General features: G+C 47.8%; 1 protein-coding gene across 1 annotated transcript in view; it reads left to right on the top strand.

The window, feature by feature from the left end:
- The first annotated feature begins 6 nt into the window (after positions 1-6).
- Positions 7-16,934, top strand: part of QRFPR (pyroglutamylated RFamide peptide receptor) — a 29,342-nt gene continuing 12,414 nt past the window's right edge. The window contains exons 1-2 of the mRNA XM_005869928.2: positions 7-193; positions 16,661-16,819. Coding sequence (XP_005869990.1) covers positions 79-193; positions 16,661-16,819 — 274 coding nt within the window. The 5' untranslated portion in view covers positions 7-78. The remainder of the gene's footprint in view (positions 194-16,660; positions 16,820-16,934) is intronic.

Raw genomic sequence — 16,934 nt, 5'->3', positions numbered from 1 at the left:
CTGGCCGGCGCGCTCATCTTCGCGCTGGCGCTCTTCGGCAACACGCTGGTGGTCTACGTGGTGGCCCGCAGCAAGGCCATGCGCACCGTCACCAACATCTTCATCTGCTCCCTGGCGCTCAGCGACCTGCTCATCGCCTTCTTCTGCATCCCCGTCACGACGCTCCAGAACGTCTGGGACACCTGGCTGGGGGGTGAGTCCGCTGCCTGTCCGTCCCCGGCCTTCCAGGGGACCCCCCCACCCCACACAGTCTGCTCCTCTGACCTCCTGACTGTCTCTCTAGCAGAGGGTCCGGCCTTAGAACTTCCTCGCTTGTGCTCACTTGCAGAAAAGTTTTTGCCTCTTGGGATCTGTCCCGAGTTTTTCTCTCCTTGTCGCTTAGCGACAGGGTCAGGGACTGGCTTGGGGGTGAGGCGCTTCCCACTCTCCAGCCAGTTCAGCTTCTTTTGATAATTACCAAGATTTTTTCCTAACCCTACATAATAAAAGCCTAATATGCTAAGTGTCCACCCTTCCACCATTGGAACAGTCCCTATGACGCGCACTGACCACCTGGGGGCAGACGCTCTGTCCAGTAGGTTAGCTTGCTGCTGGGATCCCGTGGATCGGGACTGAGCGAGATGGGCCAGACACGCCCTGGAGCCCTCCCGCAGTCCCTCCCGGCCCCGATCCGTGCACTGGTGGGGTCCCTCGGCCTGGCCTGCGCCCTCTCACAATCCGGGACCCCTCAGGGGATGTCAGAGAGCCAGTTTCGGCCCCATCCCACAGACCAGGCTGAGGGACCCCACCGGTGCATGAATCTGTGCACCGGGCCTCTAGTTTTTAATAAAAGATAATTACCAAGGTTTTTTCCCCCTAATATTTAATAAAAGATAATTACAAAGGTTTTGTTTTTTCTAATTTTTAATAAAAGATAAAAATGTTTCAAATACTAAAAGCCCCAACATCCCCACATCCCCAACCCCGGCTACTCCCCAAGGTGCCAGTGTGGCTTCCAGACGTGTGGACTTAAACCTTTACAAAGACTAATATACTCCATTTGCAGAGAAGGGTGCCTTGGACCTGTCATTTATAAAAGGATTATCAGGGCCAGGCTGGGGGAGGAACACAGACAGTTCCTCTCCCTCCTTAGTGGGGAGTGGAAATCGCAGAGCCTGGGGGTCCCTGAGTCCAGGGCAGTGTGTGGAGGTTGGGAGAGTAGACACTGCACTTCCAGAACAATCCAGTCCTTCCAGAGACAGCTGGAGAGTGTGTCCTCGTCACCCACAAGCACCTGCAGGTCCCTGGGTGTGCCTGGGAAGGAGGCATTTCCCTGGGTGGGTGCACTTAGACCCTCAATCCAGAATCCTCCCAAAGTGGTGGAGACAGGGGGAGGCTGTGAGAGAAGTTGACCTTCTGCCCTCAGGCCCTGCCATTTCCTGCCCCTTGCTAATTCCTTTTAATCTCCTGCAGGGTATTCCTTGCATCCCACAATCACCAAGTTGAGATCTTCAGTTTCTCTCCCTGGCATTGCTTCCCCCCCCCCATTCCTGTCTCCTCTAGAATGTAAATATTTCCCCACATGCAGACAACACTCCAGTCCTGAGCAGCGACTGGGAAGTGGATTGCAGTGCAGGGGGCGGGAAGTGGATTTACGGGTTAGAGACTTCCTCAGACACTCAGAATTACTCGGTGGAGTATGTTAAAGTTGCCCAGTGCAACTACCTCCATAAAGTGTATGTGGAATCTTTTGATCATCCTATATAATAAGAGAGGAATATGCTAATTAGCTGTTACACCCTGAGGCCTAACGACCAAGCTTCACAACCAGATCACGCATCAGCAGGAGGGTGGGCCAGGGGGCTGCAGGAGGGTGCAGGGCAGCAAGCTATGGGGGGTGGGGTGAAAGGGGAAGGGGGGCAGGCGAGGTAAGGAGGGCGGAGCAGCAGGCCGAGAGCTACAGGAGGGCGGCAGCGACCTACTGGCGCATGGATTCGTGTGCAGGGCTACTAGTGTTTAATATAATTATACATATTTTAAAAAGCTATTCTTTTTTTGAATTGCTATTTCTTTCATCTAATTTTGATAGTTGCCAACCTTATTGCTATATTTTACATTTTTTTATTTAAAAACTTTTTAAAACTTGTAGTTACATTGAATATTTTGTATTAGTTTCAGGTGTATAGCATAGTGGTTAGACAATCATACTTTACAAAGTGTTCCTTTTGATATTTCCAGTACCCAACTGGCACCTCACATAGTTATTACAGTATTTTTGACTATGTTTCTTATGTTGTAATTTCTTTAAAAACTATTCTTTAAACTGCTTGACCTGGATTTGAGTTTTCTTTTTCTTCTTCTATGATAATTTACATTTTCACAGTCACCTCTCAATAAAAACAAGGGTTTAATTTTAACTTAAAAATGTCATACTGTCTTCCTCTTCAGTGAGCAGGCTTTTTTTCCCCTGTTTCTTCCTGTTGGTTTATTAATAAAAGGGAGAAATCTAGACCTGAAATCCTCTGTGATTTTATGCCAGTTTCAAAGTAACACTTAAACACAAAAGCAAAAAGCCTTCTACATAGCCAAACAACTACTGTTTTAAAAATGTTCTTTTTAATATTAGCACTGTATCAACATTGGTGTTATCTTTTCTTTATTGAGCCTGCCCAACCTGTAGTGATTTCTTAAGCCTGGTGCAAGGAATAATGGATTTACAAGAGCTTTTGGCCAAGATGACTGCAAAAGTAGGTATCTAAATTTCACCTGTGATGTTTCACTTCTATCGCCATGCTGTCTGGAACGTAGAGTGATGTGCTCGAATGGAAACATTTTTAGCATTGGCATCTGCAATACATTACTCGAAATAGCACTACCTATAGTGAACATAACTATTTCTGTCTTCAATACTATTAGGCTGAATCAAAATGTTTACTTGAAAAATGTTTGGAAGAAAGAGGCATGTGTATCACCGCTGATTCCCTGGGAGTGGAAAAGAATTTGCCCATTGGCTATTAAACTGGTGCCACTGTGAGGTGATCTATGGTCAGAGCCACGGTGGCTCATAAGCTAATGCATTTCAGATGTAAGAATAATTGCCAATAATCAGAGGGGCAAAATAGCTATTGTTAGGAAGAGATCACTGTCGCAGCTAGGCCCTGTATCACATTTGTAATATATGATTCATTTCAGAACTGGCCCTGAGTTACACAGGGAGGGAGGCAAAGTTGCCTTTCAGCACCTTCAGTTTATAATTCTGCATCTTTTTCACTCTTCATCATCCACTTAACAAGAATCTTTGGAGGATTTGCTAGTTGCCAGGTGCTGTGTCAGGTACAAAGGAGACACAGGTGAACAAGACAGGATTTCTACCCCAGAGGTGTTCATATTGAGTGGCAGAGCCAAACATGTAAACAATTAGGGACTTTCATATATAAATATATATTCATAAAGTTTAGATTCATAATGAAAAGCCCTGAGCTTTGTGGAGAAAGGCACCGAATAAATAGAAAACGTGGCTATGTTGTTATGATACCCATCAGTTGCGGACATGAGTTCCGGCCCAGGGCAAAGAAAGAATTAGATTGGGCCTCAGAGGCGTTAGACTCTGCGAAAGGAAGAATTTTAATAACAGTGAAAATGATACATTAATCTATTCCACCCGCGGCTACAACTGCTCCCTGCCATCAGCCGTGGCACCTGGAAAAAAATTGGTGGAGAGATGTTTTGGAGATAGGACTGTTTTTTGGACCCGTAGATCGTGCTGCTGAAGACAGTACATTATTTCCAACTAGGTGTGTGGCCACGTCGCCTTTTGTCTGGGAACGGAGAGACAGAACACTTTTCTAAGAAACTGAGGCGGGGACTGGAGAGCCTGAAGCATTGTTTGCAGTTCACTGCCGAGTGCAGTGGAAATGGGAAATGCAGGCAATTATTTGCCTTCCCAGCTTGTGGCATAGGGAGGCTTTTATTTTATATTATGTGGAGCAGCTTGATCTCAATACCATTAATTATACGTTAGCTCGATGCCCAACTTTTGGAACAAGAAACATGTCACCCGGTCTCCAGTGATTGTGGCTGCTCCCTCCCTCGCTCCCAGGATGCCCTTTTCTTTCTCGGGCCTGCCTGTTCCGGGGAATGGCAGTCTTCTCTTTCTTAGTCATACATTATCCGGGAGTCACATGGCACTCTGTCCTCCAAACACTATTGTGTGAAATGAGCTTTTGTGAGGTAGAGATATTTAATTGTGGGCAGTGGCAAGCAGAAAATAATGTAATCCACCGTTTCACCCCCCAACTCCTTGAACTTTGGAAGATTTATATGTCTGTTTCTTCCACCGTGAGTAGAATTATACTGAGAAAACTTGAGCGCTTCCATTTTCACTGCATAATTTGGAATCTACGATAAGCAAGATGAGGAGTTGGCAAACTTTTCCTGTAAAGGGCCAGCTAGTGCATGATTGGTTTTGCAGGCCAAGAGGCAAAGTTGAGGATATCATGTATATATTTTTTTATTTAAAAATAACCATTTAAAATATAACCATTGAAAAATGGAAAAATTATTCTTAGTTCACCATATAAAAATAAGTCGTGGGCTCAGCTGGGTCAGTGGTTGAATGTTGACCTATGAACCAGGAGGTCACCATTTGATTCCCGGTCAGGGCACATGCCAGGGTTGCGGGCTTGATCTTCAGTGTGGGGCGAGCAGGAGGCAGCCACTCAATGATTCTGTCTCATCATTGATGTTTCTATCTCTCTCTCCCCCTCTCCCTTGCTCTCTGAAATCAATAAAAATATATTTTAAAAAATAAGTTGTGGGCCAGATTTGGGCCATGGGCCTTAGTTTGTTAGCCCCACATCTAGAAGAAGCCGGAAGGAAACTCATACTAGGCAATATTTGTTGAGTGTTTCCTATGTGCTATTTACAGTGCTTCACCTTTTTATAGTCCCTGTCACTCTAAGCCTCACAACCATCCTGTGAGCCAGGCTTGATGTGTTAGCTCCCCTTTCCCGAAGAGAAGACTGAGTTCCAAGAAAGTCCTGTAACTTTTCCTAGGATAGTGGATGTCAGAGCGGGATGCAGACTCAGATTCTGAGAGTTGAATCATGACTGAGTTTATAGTTGGGGAAGAGAGGATTAGGAAGAGAGAGAAGAGATATGAGCAGGAGTCAGTGATGAAGAGAGGGAGGTGGATGCCACAGGCAGGAGAATGAAGGGATCAGTGAGAAGAGGAATGTGCAATAAAAAGACAGGTCAAGAGGAATGCGTGCTCAGATGGTACCTGTTGGGAGTGAAGAGTGGGCATAGAGCTTCCAGCAGCTTTTAAAGGGGAAAGGTCAGGGCAAAAACAAGGCCCCTTAACTCATTCTTTTTTGGCTGCTGCCACTTGTTTTCCTTGGAAATCTGTGGATTTTTTCCTAGCCTGAACCTGAGTCCTGCCACCACCTCATGGAGTCCTGCCACCAACCACCTCACGGGGCCACCTTATAGCACGTCATTTCCTTAAGGGTTTTCAGATCACAGACACTGCTCAGAATCAAACCACAAACACAGGGTAGGCCAGGTGAAATCTCAAGGAATATACTTCCCTCTAGTCAGTGTGCCAAAATCTGAACAGCAAGACCTTCTTTCTGTGCCTTGTGCAAGCCTTGTTTCCTTTTTGTTCAGTTTTGAACTGAGGTTGCAGCCCTCTGGGGCCAGGTCTTCATGGAGGAGTTTCCTTTCGAACCAGTGGGGACAGTGCAGTGGGGAGAGCGCAGTGGGGAGAGCGCAGTGGGCGTGTTGGGAAGTGGGGGCCTCGGGTCAGGGTGGGGGATGCTCAGGTCCTGGTTGTCCAGGGCCTAGGGAGGGGCTAGGAGACGGGGACTTGTGGTGACTGAGGCTATGGGAGCTTAAGGCGTGGGAGGACTCCTTCTGAAGATCTCCCAGGAGCTGGGAGGTCAGCTCTAACCCAGTCTCCTCCTGGCTCTCAGCATCAGGAAGGTGCGGTGGGGAGTGCCTGGGGCCAGGGAGAGGGGTCGACCCAGCCTTTGTCCTGCAGTGGGTGCAGCTCCAGTGAGACAGGACAGGCCCCAGCACACAGCGCTGTGGCTCCCCCTGCGGGCCTGGGGTGCAGTGAGAAGGTAGCTCCCCCTTTGGGCCTGTGGTCAGTGAGAAGGTGACTCCCCCTTTGGGCCTGAGGTCAGTGAGAAGGACTGTCTAACAGTGGCTGGGAAATTGACTGAAAGCAATTCCAGGAAAGGACTTCAAACACCCCAGGTAGCGGCAGCGCCCTGGGAACCGCACACCCAGTGCATTTGCTGCAGGTGCAGACGGCTGCTTGGGAGAGAGAGAGTCAGACTCAGCGGTCAGTGAGAAGGTGGCTCCCCCTTTGGGCCTGCGGTCAGTGAGAAGGTGGCTCCCCCTTTGGGCCTGCGGTCAGTGAGAAGGACTGTCTAACGGTGGCTGGGAAATTGACTGAAAGCAATTCCAGGAAAGGACTTCAAACACCCCAGGTAGCGGCAGCGCCCTGGGAACCGCACACCCAGTGCATTTGCTGCAGGTGCAGACGGCTGCTTGGGAGAGAGAGAGTCAGACTCAGCGCTCTGAGCAGCTGGTGGGGACTTCCTCCTAGAGCAGCGGGTCTCAGCCTCGGCAACGCTGGGCATCGCCTGGGAGCTCACAAACAGCGCCTGTTCCTGCCCTGAGATTCCCATTAACGGGCTGAGTGTGACATCTGCCACCGGATTTCCAGAAGTTCCCAACAGAACTTGAGGGCTGGGCCTTGACCTGTGAACCAGGAGGTCACGGCTCCATTCCAAGTCAGGGCACATGCCCGGGTTGCGGGCTCGATCCCCAGTGTGGGGCGAGCAGGAGGCAGCCGATCGATGATTCTCTCTCATCATTGATGGTTCAGGCTCTCTCTCCCTCTCCCTTCCTCTCTGAATTCAATAAAAATTAAAAAAAAAATAAAGAAAAGATTCTAACTTGCAGCCAAGGTTGAGAACCACTGATGCTCTGTAAATGCTGACAGGCCTGGGCTGTGAGGAAGGCCGAGAGGAAAAGTGGATGCAAAACGCTCAGATAGCGCAGTGCCCGCCGCACAGACAGTGGTGTCCAGCTGGTACCTCTTTTAAAGGGGGCAGTTGGAGACCGATGCTGGGACCTGCAGAGGCAGGCTGCCCGCAGGGGGTCCCACGTGGACCTCAGAGCGGCCACTGTGCTGGAGCAGCTACATTTTACTAAAGCCCCCGACCTTGCTGGGCTCCTGCAAGAGGGATGTGCAGATAAGTTAAAACTGATGAAAATGTGGAGAAAGGAGACACATGGAGAAAGATGAGAAGAACGGTGCACTAATGAGTAGTCCTGGGAGCCACTCTCCTATTCCGCATTTCCCGGCTCTGCCATGGGGCTTGGGTGCTGAGGAGGGTGACCTGTGGGAGGTGGGTGCTGAGGAGGGTGTCCGTGGGATGTGGGTGCTGAGGAGGGTGACCTGTGGACGAGCCAGGCCTCACTCAGATTAGGAGGGGAGGCAGGTTCTAAGAAAGGATGGAGGAAGCGTGAGCATCTGCTGACATCAGGCCTGGTTCATAGGTCAACGCTGAACCACTGAGCCACGCGGGCTGGGCGAGAAGAACGGTTCTAAGTTAGCACAGCCCACAGCAAGGTTTCCCCAGCACCCGGAGCCCAGGAGGTGGGGCAGGAGCAGGCGAGGCCCCAGCTCCACCACAGGCTCCCTTCTCCCTTCGACTAGATGGGCTCGAGCATGGCGTGCCGGCTTTGTGTACACTGTGCTCTCCGTCCACACAGCGGCTTTCCTCCGCGGCCACCGCAGCAGCTGCCTTGTGTTTGGGGGCGATGCTACATGAACATGAGGCTCTCCCGCCCTAAACAAATATCCCTGGATTTGCGGAAGTGAAACGCGTCCCTGAAGACACTGCGCTTAGGGAGAGGCACGGAGCAGCGCTGCCTCTCGCTCCGCACTGTGCAATGCGCCAGCAGACGCTGCTCCTTCAATGCACGTGGTGTTACGTTCACATTCCGGTTCTGCCCTTCCTGAGTGCTTAGCCTGGGCCCGGCTACGTTCTGTCTTCTCTTACCTGGCATCCGCCGAGCTAGCGCTTCAGTCTGGCCATTGGGTATCTTCACTGCCACATCTCTGGCTGATCTGAAATGCAGGGCGTTCCCCACGGTGGCTTCTGGGCCTGGGTAAACCAGTTTTACTAGTAAATAGAGGTTGTATCAGTAGCCTTTCCGTTAAAAACCTGTAAATGTCTGTTCATGTTTTTTTAATTTATTGGGGTGACATTGGTTAATAGGATCATATCGTTCCAAGTGCACATTTCTATGATACGTGATCTGTATACGTCATTGTGTGCCCACCACCCGAAGACAAACCATCTTCCGTCACCATATGTCTCAGCCCCTATACTATCCCCTCCACCCCCCTTCCCTCTGGTAACCACCCTACTGATGTCTGTGTCTATCAGTCTCCGTATTATATCCCACATATGAGTGAAGTCATATGGTTCTTAGCTTTTGCTGACTGACTTATTTCACTTAGCATACTATTCTTTTTTAAACAAATATATATTTTATTGATTTTTTACAGAGAGGAAGGGAGAAGGATAGAGAGTTAGAAACATCGATGAGAGAGAAACATCGATCAGCTGCCTCCTGCACACCGCCCACTGGGGATGTGCCCGCAACCAAGGTACATGCCCTTGACCGGAATCAAACCTGGGACCTTTCAGTCCGCAGGCGGACGCTCTATCCACTGAGCCAAACTGGTTAGGGCTAGCATACTATTCTTAAGGTCCATCCATGTGGTCACAAATGGCAGTATTTCATCTTTTCTTATGGCCGAGTAATATATATGTACCACATCTTCTTTATGCAGTCCTCTATCAAAGGACACTTGGGTTATCTCCATGTCTTGGCCACCATTAATAATGCTGAAATGGCCCTAGCTGGTTTGCTCAGTGGATAGAGCATTGGCCTGTGGACTGAAGGGTCCCGGGTTCAATTCCAGTCAAGGGCACATGCCCAGTGTGGGCTCGATCCCAAGGGGGGGAGGCGTGCAGGAGGCAGCCAATCAATGATTCTCTCTCATCATTGAGGTTTCTATCTCTCTCTCCTTCTCCCTTCCTCTCTGAAATCAATAAAAATATATTTTTAAAAAATATGCTGCAGTGAACATCGGGGTACATATATCTTTGTGAATAAATGTTTTTGAATTTTTTGACCCAAAAGAGAGATTGCTGGGTCATACGGTAATTCTATTCTTAATTTTATGAGGAACCACCATACTGTTTTCCATGGTGGTTGTACCAGTTGACATTCCCACCAGCAGTGAATGAGGTTCCTTTTCCTCCACACCCTCTCCAACTCTTGTTATTGCTTGTATTGTTGGTGATGGCCGCTCTAACAGGTGTGAGGTGGTAGCTCCCTGTAGTTTCGATTTGCATTTCCCTAATTGCCAGTGAGGTTGAACATCTTTCCCTGTATCTGTTGGCTGTTTGTATGTCTCCTTGGGAGGGGTGTTTGTTCAGGTTCTTTCCCCGTTTTTTAATTGGATTGTGTGTTTGTTTGGTATTGAGTTGGGTGAGTTCTTCATACATTTTGGATATTAACCCCTTGTCAGAGCTGCTGTCTGCAAACACCCTCTCCCGTTCAGGTTGGTTGCCTTTTTGTTTTGGTCAGTTTCTTTTGCAGTGCAGAAGCTTTTTAGTTTGATTCACTTATTTTTGCCTTTACTTCCCTTGCCTTTGGGGTCAAATTTATAAAATGTTCTCTATGACCAAGGTCCATAAGTTTAATACCTATGTTTTCTTCTATGTAATTTACAGTTTCAGATGTTATATTTAGGTCTTTGATCCATTTTGAATTAATTTTTGTACACGGGGACAAACTGTAATCTAGTTTCATTCTTTCGCACGTGGCTTTCCAATTTCCCCAGCACCATTTATTGAAAAGGCTTTCTTTTCTCCTTTATGTGTTTCTGGCTCCTTTGTCAAGAAATATTTGCCCATATACATGTGGTTTTATTTCTGAGCTCATTTCTGTTCCATTGGTCTGTGTGTCTGTTTCTCTGGCAATACCATGCTGTTTTGGTTATCATAGCTGTGTAGTATAATTTGAAGCCAGGTAGTATGATACCTCTGGCTTAATTTCTTTTTTCAGGATTGCTTAGGCTATTCAGGTTTTTTTTTTTTGTGGTTCCATAAAAATCTGATGACTTTTATTCTATTATTTCAAAGAATGACATTGGGATTTTGATGGGGATTGCATTAAATCTGTATATTGCTTTGGGTAATATGGTCATTTTAACTATGTTGATTCTTCTAATCCATGAACATGGACTATCTTTCCATTTTGTTGTGTCTTTTTCAATCTCTTTAAATAAAGCATTTTAATAATGCTTTGTAGTTTTCAGAATATAGGTCCTTCACTCCTTTGTTAAGTTTATTCCTAAGTATTTTATTATTTTTGTTGCTATTGCAAAAGAAATTGTTTTTTTTTCTCATTTCTTTTTTTCTGAAGCTTTATTGTTAGTATAAAGGAAGGCAGTGGATTTTTGTACATTGATTTTGTATCTTGCAACTTTACTGTATTTGCTTATTGTTTCTAATAGTTTTTTGGTGGAATCTTTAGGGTTTTCTATATACAGGATCATGTCATCTGAAGAGTGACACTTTTACTTCTTCCTTCCGATTTTGCTGCCTTTTATTTCTTTCTCTTGCCTAATTGCTCTGGCTAAGACTTCCAGAACATGTTGAATAAAAGTGATGAGAGTGGATAGCCTTATTTTGTTCCTGATTTTAGAGGAAAAGCTTTCAGTTTTTCACCATTCAGTATGATATTGACTGAGGGTTTGTCATATGTAGCCTTTATTATGTTGATGTACTTTCCTTCTATACCCTTTTTATTGAGTGTTTTAATCACAAATGGATGTTGTATCTTATCGAATGCCTTTTCTCCATCTATTGATAAGATCATATGCTCATTATCCTTTGTTTTATTAATGTGTGTTACATTGATTTGCATATGTTGAACCATCTTTGTGCCCCTAGAATGAACCCCAGTTGGTCATAGTGTATTATTTTTTTAATGTATTGTTGTATTCGATTGGCTAGTACTTTGTTTAGGATTTTTGCATTCATATTCATCAGAGATATTGGTCTGCAGTTTTCTAGTGCTATGGTGCCAGGGCTAGACTGGCCTCATTAAATGTGTTAGGAAGTATTGCCTCTTCTGCAATATTTTGGAAGAGTTTGAGAAGGGTAGGTATCAAATCTTCTTTGAATGTTTGGTAGAATTCACTGGTGAAGCCATCTGGTCCTGGACTTTTATTTTGGGGGGAGGATTTTGATGTTTGTTTCAATTTCCTCAGTGTTTATCCGTCTATTGAGATTTTCCATTTCTTCATGATTACGTCTAAGAAGGTTATATATTTCTAGGAACTTACCCATTTCTTCCAAGTATTGAATTTGGTGGCAGGTAGTGTTTCATAATACTCTAGTAGGGTGGTCAGCAAACTCATTAGTCAACAGAGCCAAATATCAACAGTACAACGATTGAAATTTCTTTTGAGAGCCAAATTTTTTAAACTTAAACTATATAGGTAGGTATATTTTATTAACTTAATTAGGGTACTCCTAAGGCTTAGGAAGAGCCACACTCAAGGGGCCAAAGAGCCGCATGTGGCTCGTGAGCTGCAGTTTGTTGACCACTGCTCTAGTATGATCCTTTGTATATCTGTGATGTCTTGGTGACTTCTCTTTCATTTCTGATTTTGTTTATCCAGGTCTTTTCTCTTTTTTTTCTTAGTGAGTCTAACCAGGGGTTTGTCAATTTTATTAATCTTTTCAAAGAACCAGATCTTTGTTGTATTAATTTTTATATAGTATTTTTATTCTCTATTTCATTCCATTCTGCTCTAACTTCTATTATTTCCTCAAATCCCAGGAACCTAATATTACATCTTAAAGAGCTAGAAAAGAAGAACAAAATCAACTCACATTGTTTTCTTTTACTCAACCTTGGAACAAATTCTTCAGAGTGGATATCATCATTAGATGCTTTCATGTAATTATAGTTCATTATAGCATTTTCTAAATTAACCTAAGAATGATTTTCATCTTTCCTGCATGTGAGTACTCTGTTCGTTTCACTCTGTCCTTTTCACTTGAATCCTTTTGAGAGTCACTGTTACACTGGAGTGAAAAAAAATACTGGCCCAATTGTTTTCTATTTCCAAGCCTCATTTTTAGAAATAATGAGCTCTTATCCCTATTTAAATTATTGAGGCCTGCACTGTGTGTGATGGGAGGTGAAGGCGGGTGTGAGTATAGGTCAGTGGACACCATTCGTGCCCAGAAAAGCGTTTACCTTCTGGAAATAAAACTGCATAAGCAAGTTAAGGCAGGAGAGTGATAAATATTAAACCAAAGCATTTGCTTCTAATCCGATCCAGTAGGCAAAGGGGAACCATTGCAGTTTTCAAGTAGAAATGGAAGCAGCGATGGAGGCAAACTGAAACCTTCAGATTTGGACTGTGCTGTCAGAAGGAGCATTGACCAGCCTATTCTGCACTTTAGGCAATGTACCTGCTAGAGAAAAAGTAACAAACAAAAAGGATGTCAAGTAAGTTCACTTCGTTCTGAGAACCGCTGAGAAGGGAATGTACTAGAAGGATGTTGGAGGCACACAGGATCGGTGTGAAACTGGAGGAACAAGCAGGGGCCAAGGGTGCTCAGAGGTCGGCAGCAGCATCTAAGCTGTGGTCCGTGGTCGCTCGTGACCTGGTGGGCACCGGACCGCATACCTTCAACCCTCTTCATCTTCACTGGCTCTTGCAACCCTGGGAGGACCTATGTCTGCCTGTCTCCCCAGGAGGGGCTCCTACCTCACCTGCCCACAGGGAGCAGAGTTCATGCACCAGAGGAAATTGTGTTGAGATTGAGAAATGCAGGTAGATGGACAATGAAAATATAAGAACTAGCCTTTCTAGGCAGGCTCTGAGAAGCACACTGATTTAAAACTTGACTGCCCCAGATGGAAAAAAGGGAAGGGCATCCCAAGAAACAGTGCCCTACACCAGGAATTCTAGGATTATCCCAGTTTATTTTTATTATTATTTTTTAATCCTCACCTGAGGATATGTTGTTATTGATTTTTAGAGAGAGAGAGAGGAAGGAGGAGGGAGAGAGAGAGAGAGAGAAAGAGAGAAACATCAATGGGTTGCCTCCCATACGTTCCCTGATCCCTGACCTGGGATTGAACCCAAAATCTGGGCATGTGCCCTGATCGGGAATTGAACCCCCAACCTCTTGGTGTACAGGTCTACACTCAACCAGTGGAGCCACTTGGCCAGCGCTTCCCATAGGTTGCCATTTATGGGAAGAAATGTCACAAAGGACACATTCTTGCAAAACAGCTTAGACCTGCACGAGTCCATTGGGAAGGCTAACATGTAGAAGGAGAGCACTGAAGAGCCACCAGAAACAGGAGCTAAAAGTGAAGGGAGGGTCGGTAGTTGACATTTCGTAAAGGGCAGAGACAAAACCGAAGTCCTCAGGGCCTCCTTTGCTCCAGGCCGCCAGACTTTGAAAAACGATCCCCAAGTTAAAAAGGGCAAAGCAGAGCAGGTTAGAATAGGAACAAAGATCAAGATAAATGAGGAGGGAGCCGAAGAGCACTTACCTGCTTTTTAGAAGAACTCGGATCTTCAGCCGAGATAAGCTCCATGCAGGACATGGACGGAACTCGGGGATGTGACCAAGTTTGGATGTGACCAGTGTTGGCGACTTCTGAGCAAGTTGCTTGGAGAAAACGTCAGAAGTAGTGCGTTGGGCGAATGCTGTCTGGATTCATAACAAGGGCAAGATGACAGAGAGTAGAACGAGGGCTTGGTGCAGACCTGTCCCGCGGACTATGGAACAGGTGACGTGTGAGCAAATGGACGAGAGCTGCACTGAGACAGGGCGTCGTGACCTGGCCCGGCTCCATGCGGTCACACACAGCTGTGTGGCCCTCGGGAGGGCACCTCTCCTCTGTGCGGCGGCATCATCACTGGGAAATAAGCCTGTAGAACGAGGTGTCCTGCGCTGGGCAGGTGAGCCACAAGCAACCTGCCAACCTCCACTGTGCCACACTGAGCTCAATGCTTTTAGCTTGGCTGCCTGATGATGACGAAAAGCTGCCATTTATTCAAACACATATCCGGTACCCGGTGCTCATCGCATTGTGTGAAATACTCACATGTACTCACGGGACGGGTGGGTCTTATCCGTCCCTTTTCACAGAGGGTGACATTGGGCTTCAGAGCACCTACCACCAAGATTGGATGAATCAGATGACACCAGGCAGTCAGGGGGCCAATGTCCCACGCGATTACGATGGGCAAGATGGATAGCGCTACAAGGAGACGCCACTGCGACAGTCATTCTCATTTGTTGGGATAGTTATGCCTGAACTGTGTGATGATGGTTCCGTGTCCATTGCAAGGAACGTTTCTTCTGATGCTCATTTAACATTGGACTGTCCACCTTAAGAAAATAACAACACAACTTGGTTGAAAGAATAGAAGAAATTCTCATCAAAATTTCAAAGAGAGGATGAATGTGCAGATAAAGAATGTGTTCATTTACACAAGTATCACATACAAAACAGGATTTGAAGTAAAGCTACTTCATTCACAGTAGGAGCAGTGTTCAAACCACAAAATGTATTAGTATCAAAAGGAAATTCCTGCACTTAGCATCTAAACCAGCGGTTCTCAACCTGTGGGTCGAGACCCCTTTGGGGGTCGAACGACCCTTTCACAGGGGTCGCCTAAGACCATCGGAAAACACATATATAATTACATATTGTTTTTGTGATTAATCACTATGCTTTAATTATGTTCAATTTGTAACAATGAAAATACTGCATATCAGATATTTACATTACGATTCATAACAGTAGCAAAGTTACAGTTATGAAGTAGCAACAAGAATAATTTTGTGGTTGGGGGTCACCACAACATGAGGAACTGTATTAAAGGGTCGCAGCATTAGGAAGGTTGAGAACCGCTGATCTAAACGATGGCGCCGGGCAAGAGAGGCCTTGCCTCTGGGCAGGGTTAGGATTTGGGGAACTGGACCAGGGTTGGGGCGGTGACTGGCTCTTGGTCGCCCTTTGGAGCTTCGGAGAAGGGCGGGAAGGGCAGTATCGGGAGCAACACCTAAATCCATTTCCCCTGAGTCACAGGAATCTCAGAGTCACAGAAACTGTCTATTACGTGGCCCCCGTTCGTTTCAAGTTTGATTCCAAGTTCAATGTAAAGCGACCATTTGGAAACTCTAGCACAAAAGGTGTGAACATTTCAGGCGCAGTCACTGAAGAGGGTGTTTAGACCCAGGAAGACAGGGCAGTCGTATGGTTTCTGCGTTAGCCAGGCCCCCCCTGTGCACGGGGGTCCCCCTGGACCATTGAGGAACAGTTGGGGACACTGGGAAGACTCGTCTGGTGTCTGAAACTCCCTGAGAGCTGCAGGAGAAGGGGCGGGATCAGGGAAGGCGTCGTTTCCCAGGCGGCCTCTCCCAGGTGGAAAGGAGGCCCCTGCGTGGCTAAGAGCCTCCTGTGGCTCACTCAGGGTGAGCTCGCTGAGAGCCGCCGTGGGTACCGCACGGGCCTGGGCGCATGAAGGGGCAGAAGCCTGGCTCTCGGTGTGTTTACCTTCTCAGAGGTCCGGGGACAGTCAGCAAACAATAAAACCAACCGTCAGTGCAGGAGACAGAGCAAGCGGGGAGAGTGGAATAAGAGAGACGGGGACTGAGAGGCGGGAGGGGACAGTGGGCCGGCCCGACTGAGAAGGTGACATCTGAGCAAAGACTCCAGTGCAGGACGTGAGGGTGGGACTGGGGAGGTCATTCCCCTGAAGGAAGGGATGGAGGGATGGGTGAGCCCGCAGGAGCCCGCCCAGCAGAGCGTGGCAGCGCGTTTGAGGAAAGGGGAGGGGGATGGGCTTCAGCGTGGGGACAGTGTGGCCCACAGGCCTTCTCAGCGATCTCTGTCCCCGAGCTGATGCCCAGGTGACCGTGCAGAGCAATGCATGTGGTGGCAACGAGCAAGACGCATCTGCCACGGAGACGGCAGGCCGGGCTCCCAAACACAGATGCGAAGACGTCAGACACATAAGGCTGCAGTGGGTGCACAGATCCAAAACAATATCATGGCAGCCACGTCTGCAGCCAGGGCTTGCCCGGGGCCACGGGCTTAAGAAAGAGAAAGTGAAAGCCGCTGAGGGAGGAACTAGGTGACCAGGCAGGAGGAGGTCGGAGGAGCAGAGCAGAGGAATAGGGGTGTGGGCGTCTTTGGGGAGAGTTGGTCCTGTGTGTGACTGGCAGGCCCCCGAGGGAAGGACCAAAGGTTGTGGGGCCCAGAAGGCTGCCCCCACACCCCCCTCCTCTCCTGCAGGGAGAGCCAGGCCGCCTGCTGCTGCCTGTCTCAAAGGCCCTGTCACCGCTCTGTTCCTGGGTTACACAGCCTGGGAGCTCAGAAGCCCCTCAGGGAGCCCACCTGCCCGCGGGTACCCTCTGGGCCACGGCGCTCTGTGGTGTAGCTGCAGACAGAGCCTTTGACAGAGGCTCAGCATGAACGCATCCCCACGCAGACCCAGCGTCCCCCCTCTGATGTGTCCCTTGTCTCCCGGCCACAGGTGCCTTCGTCTGCAAGATGGTGCCCTTCGCCCAGTGCACGGCCGTGGTGACGGAGATCCTCACCCTGACCTGCATCGCTGTGGAGCGGCACCACGGCCTGGTGCACCCGCTCCGCGCCAAGTGCCGCTACACCAACCGCAGGGCCTTCACCACGCTGGGTGAGGGGGTGAGGGGGTGAGGGCGCGGGCACAAAAGGAAGGTGATCCGGCTTCAGTCTTCTCTGTCTCCCCACCTTCCCCCCTGCCCTCCGGGCTCACCCCACCCCCCCCTTCT

The sequence above is a fragment of the Myotis brandtii genome, unplaced genomic scaffold, assembly GCF_000412655.1.
Source record: "Myotis brandtii unplaced genomic scaffold, ASM41265v1 scaffold3097, whole genome shotgun sequence".
Classification (NCBI taxonomy): domain Eukaryota; kingdom Metazoa; phylum Chordata; class Mammalia; order Chiroptera; family Vespertilionidae; genus Myotis; species Myotis brandtii.
Note: the sequence above shows the minus strand (reverse complement) of the source record. Positions and strands in the feature narration are given on the sequence as shown.